The sequence below is a fragment of the Pinus tabuliformis genome, chromosome 2_2, assembly GCF_031772625.1.
Source record: "Pinus tabuliformis cultivar Carrire ecotype Pingquan chromosome 2_2, CPIR1, whole genome shotgun sequence".
Lineage (NCBI taxonomy): Eukaryota > Viridiplantae > Streptophyta > Pinopsida > Pinales > Pinaceae > Pinus > Pinus tabuliformis.
The window spans coordinates 412,652,540-412,665,133 of NC_142300.1; the positions used below are offsets into that span (position 1 = coordinate 412,652,540).

Consider the following 12,594-nt stretch of genomic DNA (forward strand, 5'->3'; position numbering starts at 1 on the left):
TGATATCAGTAAGCAACTCTTTATTACCCGTAGAGGCATAATAATTGGTTATTTTGGCACTAAAAGTATCTGTGGTATGTATCATCTTCTGAAACCCCCAAGTTGAATATAATGCATAGTTTCTGGAGCATTATGTTAAGGAGGAATGTGAGGGGGACAAAAATAAATTTCCTCAACAATAAAAAAAATGGATGACAAATGAAAAAAAGTTTAAAGTAGAATCTTCAAGAAAATAAGTGGTTATACCCCTTGCTCTCCCTTTCTTTTATGTTGCTTCCATGTTTTTTTGACTCTATGCTAAATCAAACAATTCACAATTCCTAAAGGACTGGGTCCCTTTAATCGACTATGCTTGTCACGATTATGTCTTTGATTGGGCCAAAATGTTATCAGATAATATGGAAACACATATTTTGCAATTCCAGTCCAAGAAGACTATTGAATATGTGTTTTTGTTCTATATGTCAAGTTACATAATAGATGTCATCTTCTTCTCTCTCAATTTTCCTTGCATGGGATGGAAATGGACACTCATAGATCTTCTCCCAATATACCACAACATTCTCTGGGAGGAAAATCACTTTGAACATATCTAGTGCATTTTCTATTTGGTCATGACTCCTATCCATAAAGTTATTTTTAATACCAAAACCCCAAGAATTTCTATTTCCGTGCAAGATGGCCTTCTAAGAATTGGGGCTTGTTTTATTGAAGAACTATTCACTTACATCAAAATTTGGAGAAGCAGTGGAGATCGTCATGTCCTTCCTCTATATCTGTTGGAATATATTATATTCCTTGGAAGGTAATAATGTCTTTGTATTATGTTGGAAGTTGCCCACAATCTTATGTAAAAGAGTAATACATTATATCCCACATTTATTATGGCATAGCATACTCGTGTATCCATTTGTTATATAAAGAGGTGTTATTTTGGAGAATTATACTATCCCACATTTAATATGTGAGAGTAATTCTTCCACATCTCTGGGTAGATAATAGGGTCAACTTAGCCTCTTAAGGCATATACCATTTTGTGATACCATCAAATCTTATCCTATGTTCACAGCATGCTGCTATTTGTATCAGGTTATTTGTAGTTGCTCTCTTCGTGAGATTTTGTAGTTGCTCTCTTCGTGAGATTGTAGAAGATTTCTGGAGATAATAGAAGATAACCTTTTGGTGGACATAACCCAATTGGGTGAACCATGTATATCTATTGTATTCTTTTTCCTTGTTCTCTTTCTTTTCTTATTTATATGTTGATATATTGTTGGTTTCTTAGATAAGTAACTAGTTTAGTAGATCTAATATTCCAACATGGTATTCGAGCCATGGCTACTATGATTTAGCATCTTCTTTGAATTTAACCATCAATGTGTATCTTCATTTTTTGTTATCTGGGCACTCATTACTTTTTGTAGATTTACTTTCTATCTGGTTGCAATTAGGCTTCTCTTCAAATCTGGTCATGATTCTACATATTTGAGTTTTTTTTTTTATAACCCTAACTTTGTTATGTAGTTTTTTGCATATTTTTTTTTTTTCAAGGGGCTCTTGATTATTTTTCTGTAAGATCTATATGTTATTTTTATTCTTCTCACAGAGATCTATCTTCCGGTTGTAAGATCTGTGATTTTTGTCTAGTCTTTTGGTCCTTTTTTTGCAGGGTGGAAGATTGGCAGACCAAGGATTTAGATAAGAATTTTCAGTCGCATAAATGAATGTAGAGTGACTGCATTGTTTCCGAAAACTGATTATAATAAGAATTTGGAGCATTATTGAGTGTTTTTTGTTTTGACACTTGGACTTTTTTGTCAGATCTATTACTTTCTGTGCAGAATTTCCCATAACAGAGTAGATATTTGGGTTCCTCTCACCACACTACCCAATTTAAAAAAAAAAAATCAGTTCAAATGAAGTACTGGAAGAAAAATTATCATTGATTTAAGATTGACAGTTTTGACAGGTTTTCTGGTGATGACAGAATGAATTGTAGAAATTTACAGTTTTCTATCCACTTTTTCTCTTGTCATTTCTTGCATTTGGGTTTATATTTCTTGTCAAAATTTCTATCATTATGACTTCAAAAGTAGCTTATGTTCATAAACTTGTTAGTTCTAACTATCTTGCATGGAAAAGGAAAATGATTGATGTTTTCAAAAGTAAGAATCTATGGATGTTGGTTAATGGTGAACACAAGAAACCTACAGATGCTCAAGCCTTGATCAATTAAGAGGGCTCATTGTTCAAATGGTTTCAAATAGTCTTCAGGTAAGTAGTGAGGAAGAAGATAACCCAATTGAGGTATGGATAATTCTTAATTATTTATTTGATAAACCTGATGATGTTTTTTCTTATTACCTTGAAAAGAATATCCATGATCTAGATACTACTAATTTTGGTAGAGTAGAATTATATCTTATTGAATTGAAAATCTTAAATGAAAAGTTAAATAATTGTGGTAAAGATTACTAGAAGACAGACGCTACTCTTATCATTCTTGTAGAACAAATATTTCCATCTTGTTTTGACATGTTAATGCAAAGTAGGAATAGGGTTCTTGAATTGTCTCAAAGTACGTCAAAACCTATTTTTGATGATTTCTGTAAAGGGTTGATAAATGAGCAAGAAAGGTTGATTTCTTCAGGAAAAGTCTCACGTATAAATCTCTTATGGCACATAATAAGAATCCTAAGAAAATTTTTAATAATGCTAAAGGTTCTTATTCACACACTTCTAATCATATTAATAATAATGGTCATGCTTCTCACGCACATCATGAAACTAGTAAGAGGAAGAAAGTGTATGATCCTTGTAAGCATTGTGGTAAAACTAACCATCCTAAAAAGAATTTCTTTAAAGCTAAACGTTTAATGGCTAAAGCTAACAAGAAAAATTATAATGAATCTCAAGTAGCTTTATGTGTATCTGTTGTTTTCTCTAGTAATTCTTCTTCTAATGTGGAATGGATAATGGATTCTGATGCTTCTAAACATATGACTAGTAATGTTTCTTTGTTTACATCTTATGACACTAATAATAACTCATCTCGGAAAGTTTCTATTGTTGATGGTAAACAACTTTCCGTAATTGGTTCTGGTAATATTAATGTTGCTAATGGTCAATTGGAAGATGTTTTTCATGTTCAAAACATTCCCATCAACTTACTTTCTATTTATCGTGCCTGTCAAAAAGGTTTTAAATTTGAAGCTTGGCCTAATAAATATGTTCTTAAAGATATCAACCAAAATTACAAAGTAGTCTCTTCGGGTCTTGTTTATCATACAACTGATTTATATAAATTTGTTGGTTTTAATTCAACTAAGAGACAACCCTTTTATTCCTATGTTGCTCATGCTGATGAACGAAGTCAATTATGGCATGAAACATTGGGTCACTTGAATTATGGTAAAATGAAAATGCTAAATAAAATGGTTCATGGTTTGCCAAATATTTCTTCTACTATTGGTGTTTGTGATGGATGTGTTCTTGGTAAACATCATAGAGAAATTTTTGATAAAGGTAAAACCTGGCATGCTAAAGCACATTTGTAATTAATTCATAGTGATATCTGTCCTCTTCAAGTTCCTTCAATATCTCTTGTGGTTTATCTTTTTACCTTTATTGATGACTTTAGTAGAAAATCTTGGGTTTATTTTTTGAAAATAAAAGTGAAACATTTGTAAAATTTCAAGAATTTAAATCCATGGTTGAAAATGCATCTAGTAAGAGTATTAAAACCTTGCAATCTTATAATGGGATGAATTTGTTAAGCAGGAATCTGATGCATATTTATCTAAACATGGTAATCAACATCAAAAGACGGTTCCTTACAAGCCTCAACAAAATGGTGTTGTTGAAAGGAAAAACATAACTTTAGTTGAAATGGCTAGATGTATGCTTTATTAAAGGACTGCATAAGAAATTTTGGGCTGAAGCCATATGTTGTGCTAATTTTATTTTAAATAGCGTTCCTACTAAACTTGTTAAGCAAGTTATCCCTAAGGAAAATGGAATGGACGTAAACCAGATATTAGTAATTTTAAGGTGTTTGGTTGTGAATGTTGGGCTCATATTCCTGATGAAAAATAGAAAAAGTTAGAACCCAAATCTCAAAAGTGTATCTTCATTGGTTATGATGAGAATTCTAAGGCTTATAGGTTGTTTGATCCTTCTAATCAAAGTGTCATAATCAGAAGGGATTTTCAATTTCATGAAGTATCTTCCCCACCTGAGTTTGTAGAATCTCATGTTACCCTAAATTTACTAATACCACATGTTAATCCTATTCTTGTTACTTCTTCTTCCAGTTCTTTGCCTCTTATTGATCTCGATTATTCCTCTCCCTCAAGTATTCCACCTGAAACTCATGAAGCTCCTGAAGTGACTCCTGTTCTTCTACTCTTGCTATTTGGGCTTGAAAAACTCTTGAATCTACAGGTAGTGAGGTCGTAAATCCTTCTGACACTCGCTAAACTAGATCTAACTTTTCTCTTATGACCAAAGTTTTGGCCACAAATAATACTACTACTTATGCTCAAGTTAAGGGTAATCCTTATTGGGAACAAACTATGTGCTAAATATGAATCTATTTTGAGAAACAAGGCTTTGTCTCTTATTCCTCTTCCTTTAGGAAAGAATTTAGTTGGCTGTAAATGGGTTTATAAAACTAAGTTCACTATAGAAGGACAGATCAAAAAGCATAAAGATAGACTAGTTGCAAAATGTTTTAATCAACTTGAAGGTATTGATTATAATGAAACTTTTGCCCCTTCTGCTAAAATGAACACAATAAGAACCATTTTATCACTTGTTGCATCCTATAAGTGGGAAATTCATCAAATGGATGTTAAAAGTGCCTTTTCAAATGGTGATCTTACTGAAGAAATTTATATGCAACAACCTCATGGTTTTATTTCTAATGAATCCTCAACTTTAGTATGCAAATTCCATAAAGCTTTATATGGTCTCAAATAAGCATCTAGGGCTTTGTATGATAAAATTGATGCATATTTCTTGAATAAAGGTTTTAAGCATTGTATATCTGATCCAAATATATATGTTGATTATATTTTGTGATAATGTCCTAATTATTGTTTTATATGTGGACGATCTAATTATCACTGGCAGCCAACTTGTACTAATTCAAGAAATGAAAATTCCTCTTCAGAAGTAGTTTGAGATGATAGATCTTGGTACATTGCACTGTTTCTTGAGTCTTCAGATCTGGCATATGGCCGATGGTTATTTTTTCTCTGAACCAAAGTATGCGACATATTTATTGGCTCGTTTCCATATGAGTGATTGTAAACCTACTCCTACACCATTTCAATCTGGTGTAAAGTTAATTGTTGACTGTAACACTCCACTAGTTGATGCTACTCTTTATTTTCATCTCATTGGAAATCTGATATATTTAACTCACAGTAGACCAGATCTCTCTTTTTTGGTCAGTATGGTTCCTCGATTCATGAAGCAACCTCATGAAAGTCATTGGCAAGTAGCCAAGAGAATTCTGCAATATTTACAGGGAACATTGCATTATGGTGTATTTTATTTGAGTAGTGCTACAATTTTACTCTCTGGTTATAGAGATTTTTATTGGGCAGGTGATAGTTATAATTGACGGCCAACTGCTGGTTACATATTTCAACTTGGTTCAGGTCCGATCTCTTGGTCCAACAAGAAGATGAAGACTCTTTCTTTATCTTCATGTGAAGCAGAGTATAGAGCAACCAAAGAAGCAGCTAAAGAAGTCATTTGGTTACGACATGTTCTTATCGAGCTTGGTCTGATTCTGAAATGTTCCATCTTTTTGAAATGTGACAATCAGGGTGCAATTCAACTCGCTTATAGTCCGGTATATCACTCCAAGAAAAAGCATCTCGGCCTTGATGCTCATTATATTTGAGGTCTTGTTGCCAATGGTATTCTTTCTCTAGAGTATTGTCCTACCGAGCAACAGGTAGATGATATCTTCACCAAATCCTTGACAGAAGTGAAGTATGTGCATCTTCATTCTTTGCTTCGGATGAGGGAAGTTGTCATCAAGGGGGATTAGTAATGACTCCTTCCTTCCTTATTGTTAGGTTGGGCCCTTATCCCGGACATTATTCAGGGGGAGTGTTGGAATATATTATATTCGTTGGAAGGTAATAAAGTCTTTGTATTGTGTTGGAAGTTGTCCAAAATCTTATGTAAAAGATTAATACATTATATCCCCCATTTATTATGGCATAGTATACTCTTGTATCCATTTTTTATATAAAGAGGTGTTATTTTGGAGAATCATAGCATCCCATATTTAATATGTGAGAGTAATTCCTCCACATCTCTAGGTATATAATAGGGTCAAGGGAGCCTCTTAAGGCATATACCATTTTGTTTTACCATCACATTTTATCCTGTGCTCAAAACATAGTGCTATTTGTATCGGTTTAGTAGTTTCTTTCTTTGTAAGATTGTAGGAGATTTCTGGAGACAATAGAAGACAACTTTCCCATGGACGTAGCCCAATTGGGTGAACCACATATATTTTTTGTATTCTTTTTCCTTGTTCTCTTTTTGTTCTAATTTATATGTTGATATATTGTTGGTTTCTTAGAAAGATAGCTATTCTAGTAGATCTAATATTCTAACAATATATATCTAACAAATTTCTCTCTAGAAATATTACTTAGCATACTGTGGGGACCTATATTACTTTTGAACTTAAAAACTATTCAAAAAAAATTTGGCCTCAATTTCCTTTGAAAGTTGGTCTTTTTTCTCTTTCCAACTATCAACTTGCTGAAAAATATTTTTTGGCCCTAAATGAGATGAAACTTGCAACTATTACATTTATATCTTTTGATCCTTCTAATGTGGTTTACGATATAGCTAATGAAGCACACATTAAAGGTTATGGTCACGAGCATAATGAATATGATGATTTGTTTTATCAAGCTCTAACTTATGAATTAGTTTGTTTCAAAGTAAAGAATTTATCACCAAACAAATTCTAGTATTTTATGGTATAAAAAGATTCCAGAAGACCTTCATTACCCATGCATTTTCTTAAGCTTCTTGAAGGTATTGGATTTTTTGAAAATAATAACAATTCTACATCATAGGAAACACCTCAAATTTCTACACCATTCCAAGTATATTCTACTAAGCAGTCTTCTTCAACCAATCATATTCTTACTAACACAAATAAGGAATGGGATGATTATTTGAAGAGCTTAAAGGAAGCTAAAAAACAAAATAATCCCCTTTAGCCTGATGTTCAACAAGCAGTTCTTGTTACTCCCGAGTCAACCAAGACTTCCCTTTTGCACTCTTTTTCTCTTGATAAGACCCCTCTGAATACTTAGGTCAATGTGGAAATCATTCTAGCTCATCCTACTACTAAAATCCAACTAAATGTTGAAGAAATACCTCCTATTGAAATCTTCTATCATGCACAACAGAAAGCAGTTATTAAAAAAAGTAGGAAGAAGAGGAAAATTAATGGTGAGATTCCTTCTGCAAATGCTGCTATTTTAGAATTTCTCTCGAGGAGTAATATAATAGCTCTGAATGAAGAAATAGAAGAAATAGCCAGTTAAGTGGAAGCATATGCTTCAGTTGCTATTGATAGAGTAGCTCATATCAGGAAAAATAAAATCAAGATAAGGATGATAAAATCCAACAACTAGAGCAACAGGTGAGCCAAACACAAACAAAATTGTGAAAGAAGATCGAGATATCTAGAGATCATTATTCTACGGAATTTAAGAAAAGAGATGATCAAGTAAAGGAATTGTAGTAAAGTGTAGAACATGAAAATTTAGTACCTCTTAGAGTTACTAAGTTTAAATATGAATCCCTTCAACACTTTACTTAGGTTATCAAACAATAGTAAATATTTTTTGAGAAACTGAGCTTACTGCAGGAATAGAAAGAGTTAATCTTTAAATTAATAGATGAATTGATTGACATGGACAGTCAACATGATGAGGCCAAGTGAAATCTCAATGATCTATTGGAATGGGAGGTAGACAAGAAAAGAATGCAATAAGAACTGCCCAGGATTGATGAAGCACACAAGTCCATGGTTCTTGGAAATTGGAAGGATATAATTCACTTAATCAGAAAGCTAGTAAATGATATGCGAGAAATCTCATGTGCCATTTCCATGTCCATCACCAAGAATCTTTTTGAGGAAAATTTAATTTTAAATTATAAAGAAGATACATTGCCATATGTTAAAATGTTACAAAAATATTGGGTAGATGAAACCACAAAGTTAAGAAAAGGAACTGAACTATTGCCAAAGCTAATGTTGAGTTGAATTGGAATTTTTTAATCAATTCTCGTGGTCATTTGCAAGTTCTAAATACACTCACAGACTTAATAACTCACATGCTGCCACTTCTTCATAATTCTATTTTCAATTGTCAACTAAACATGAAGCTACAATCTCCACAAGAGATGGCACCCCTTCTAGAAGTATATCAACTAGGGAAAAAGGCAATTGGCTCATGTTTAGGTTGATGTTTCTCATTGGATTTTATTTTCAAATGTAATGTATTTTACTATTTTATGCATAACTTGTTTTGGCTTTAGTTGAGAGAATATTCGAGGATTATTTCTCCATATTGCTTGTAAACAATATTATAAATAAATCTCTTGAATCCATGAAAAGGGTTCTGAATTTCAGAGAAAAGGGCTTTAGTTGCACTATTGTACTCAAGTTTGCTTTATTAATATATCTCAACCATTTTGGTTCCATTATGCAAAGGCAAAGAGGAAAATTAGTACGTTTATCGTCTGTAGCTTTTGTATATATATATATATATATATATTTCAGATTTAAACATTGTTTTTTGTATTGTGACTTTCTTAGATTCAAGCATAATCACTATTGATATGTGTAGATCTATTTTTTTGTTACATAAAATGATTAAATATTTTTATATGTGTTGATCTTGTAATTGATTTGATTAACTATTTAATCAAATCAATTATTTTATTGATTTTAACCATCACCATCAACTTCTAGATCCCCTTCTCATTCTCAACCTCTTCGATTAAAATTTGTACACCCTTATCATAAATATCCTAGCACTGTAAGAAGGTCTTCCAATGATCCTTGAGTAAATACTCATCTCCCTACTCAACCTATTGAACCTACTAAAATCCAAACCATTATTCATAAACTTGAAGAGTTTTAAATTTTTGAAGGACAGACTGATATACCCGAACCTTTTGAAGGTCATGTCATATCATCTTTAAAATATTTTGGAGTCCTGATTAGTGCACAAAATGAAAAATTAGGAATCAAACCTTTTGAGTTCCCTCTACAAGCTCAACACAGGAAGAGACCAATTGTTGGTTTTGATTCGGTCACTAGTGAGATTATCACATACTATTCCCCTCCTCTCACTCATATTATTCCAATAGTTTCATCACAAATTATACCGTATTATTCCTTACCAGCTTCTTACCATTATTGATCCTCTTTCACTCATACATTCACAACCTCACTAGTTTCTTCCACTATTTTTGTTTCTATCCAACTAACAGGTACTACTACAATTAATAATTCTACAGGGGCATCATTACCCACTATTATTTTGATGGCCCCTTCCTCAAATAAATATACTTATGGGTCTAGATCATCCACCATATGTCATATTATAAATCCCAAATAGGCAGAAAAACCTTGGAATAACCCAGGTGTAGTAGCTATCAATCCTACTTTGCATCCTCTTCCCAAACATCCAGAGAGATGGCTATCAAAATTCAATTTGGATGATGGTCTTCTATCTAAGGAACATCTTCATAATTCCATGTTGGCTACCAATCTTAATGGAGTTTCTTAGGAGGGTGTAGTTTGTAGGCTTTCCCCATACACATTTTAAGGATCAATTGGGTATTAGTATTTCTCTCTACCTGTTAGATCAATAACCGATTGGGATACATTTGAAGAACAATTTCTTAAGAAATATGGAGAAGATAAAATGTCGACCATATTAATCAATGAATTATATAATCTCAAGGTCTCTCCTAATGAAAAATTAAAATATTTTAACTCCATATTCAATAAAATTTTGAATAAAATCCCAACTAGATCCAGGTTGGGTGAATAAGTTAGGGTGATTGGTGTATTAGTGCCCTTCCTTCAAATATAACTATGTTTGTTGATAGAACACAAAAAAAAGCACTCATTAATAACATGAAAGAAGCCTTGGCAGTCGAAAAGAGATTGTTATCACTAGGGAATAAATTTGTTGTTGAGGAAAGGAAGCCTACAAAGAAAGTAACATGCAAGGAAGAGCCTAAGAAAAAATCTACTAAAGATCCTTATGGCATGGAAGACTTACAAAATGTTATCAAAACACTGTCAAATGAAATGGTCGAGCTAAAGAAGCAAGTTTCTAAAATTTATTCTTCAAAATTACCCTTGAGGCCTTTCAAAAGAAATTAGCAAGCTACATCCCATGCTCAAACACCTTCACAAATATCAGTTGTTGATGATGATGAGGAAGAGCAAAAAGAAACACAATATGTTGAGAAAAAGACTGAAGAAGAAGTAGTTGAAGCGCATAGACTTTGGGACTTTATTTTACCTACTTTAGATGAATATGAAGAATAACCTCTACCAGTTACAACCATAAGAAAAGGACCTATTGATGCACCCTTAAAAGGTCATAAACCTAAATGTGATTATGCAATTGAAAAAGGTATGCCAAAGAAGACCTATAATCAATCTACTTATCCTTCTACACTTAAAGCATCTTCCTCAGCTTCACCTTCATCCAAAATTCTATTAGTATCTAATAATATTGAGTACCACATTGTCGAGGATATGAAAAAAACTAAAGTTAATATTTCACTCTATGATGTCAACAAGTTAAAACAACAACGCAAATTATTATTAAATGCTTTGAATGTAGTACCTACTTCTTCATTGCCTTCAACTACAATGGCTACTAAGGCTCCTAAGAGTAATGCTAAATATAATCTCTTACTTCATCTTCAAAAAATATTGACCCAACATATGCTATCCTCATTGGAGATAGGTCAAACTTGCACACACCTCCTTTCCTCTTAACCTTTGAAATCTTTAATAAAAATGTTCATAATTGTCTACTTATTTCAAGAGCTTTATCAAATATCATGCCCTATTCCATCTGCTTAAAATTAAATGTGAAGCCTAAAAAATATGCTACTCTAATAGTCCAATTAGACAGAAAAAGTCAAGGTTTTAAGAGAAATGAATGAGGTTTCGATTAGATTTTCATCTAATACCAAGGTTTTCTAAATAATTGATATCATGGTTGCAGAAATTTCAGAATTTTATGGCCTGATATTGAGTAGGGACTGGTCTCAAACACTCAATGGCTATTTTGCTACAAATTGGTCCCATCTCTGGCTACCTTATAATGGAAAACCAAATCATATTAGAGTTGACAAGGAGAAACATATGAAGTACATAGTGACCGGTCTTGATGAGGAAAATGAACTTGTTGCATTCGTGAACAATATTTTGGATAATTATTCTTCAGAATATTTCTTTGGTAATTTTCATGCCTAGATCTCTGCCCATCCTTTTGAAGTTGTTTCTTCCCATTTTGGAAATTCCTCACAAGCAGATGCATCCAGATGTATAAATAATGTAGATTATTCTATATATAATATTCTAGATAATTTATTTTGGATACTTTATTTTGATGGACCAAAGTCTAATGATGGTGCATGAACTGGTTGTATTTTAGTTATTCTAAAGAAAGAAAAAATTATGCTTACTTGCAAACTAGAGTTTCAACTCATAAATAGTGTGGCATAATAAAGAACTTGTTCAAGGAATGCATAAAGCTATTAGTATTAATGTTAACTTCGTGAAAGTATTTGGAAATTTAGATATAGTAATAAAAGTACAAAACAACATATAATGTGTCTCTAATCACCTTAAACATTATCAAGCCTTAGTTCAGGACTTAACATCACACTAATTGGCATTTAATATTTATCCTATTCCTAGGTTACATAATGCTAGTGTTGATCTATTAGCAAATTTTGCATCCAAGCCCATTCCTTCTGAAGACTTTAGTCCTCACTGATTTTCAATTGAGTTTAGTTTTTGACCCTCTATTCCCAATAATATTACAAACTTAAGAGTGTTCAATGATGATGCTAATAAAATAATTTTTCTCACATATGAAGGGACTTGTGATGATCAAATTATAGACGAGGACATCCATGATAAAGAGCTTAACAAATCCTCAGGAGATGATAAAATAGAAAATGCATTGCCCAAGTTAGTGGTTAAGTTGGAAGATATTTATGATTTGAAAGATATATTTAAACACCCAACTAACTACAACATCTAGTGTTCTACTCTAAGGTTTGAGGTTGTCAATTTAGGAATTGATAAAAATCCTCAAAACATAATTTAAGACTAGGTCTCTCCCTAGGTGAAATACCTAACTTCATTCACCTTCTTGGAAGATATAGAGATGCCTTTGCATGGAGCTATGATGAACTAAAAGCTTATGATACTTCAATAATTCAACATATAATACCCATGTTTCCTGACATTAATCTTGTTCAGCAAAAACTTAG

At 32.4% G+C, this 12,594-nt stretch overlaps 1 protein-coding gene across 1 annotated transcript in view; it reads left to right on the forward strand.

Moving 5' to 3' along the window:
* The first annotated feature begins 2,876 nt into the window (after positions 1–2,876).
* The window catches only part of LOC149193021 (actin-100-like), a 41,239-nt gene continuing 31,521 nt past the window's right edge, over positions 2,877–12,594 (forward strand). The window contains exon 1 of the mRNA XM_089407183.1: positions 2,877–3,525. Coding sequence (XP_089263309.1) covers positions 2,877–3,525 — 649 coding nt within the window. The remainder of the gene's footprint in view (positions 3,526–12,594) is intronic.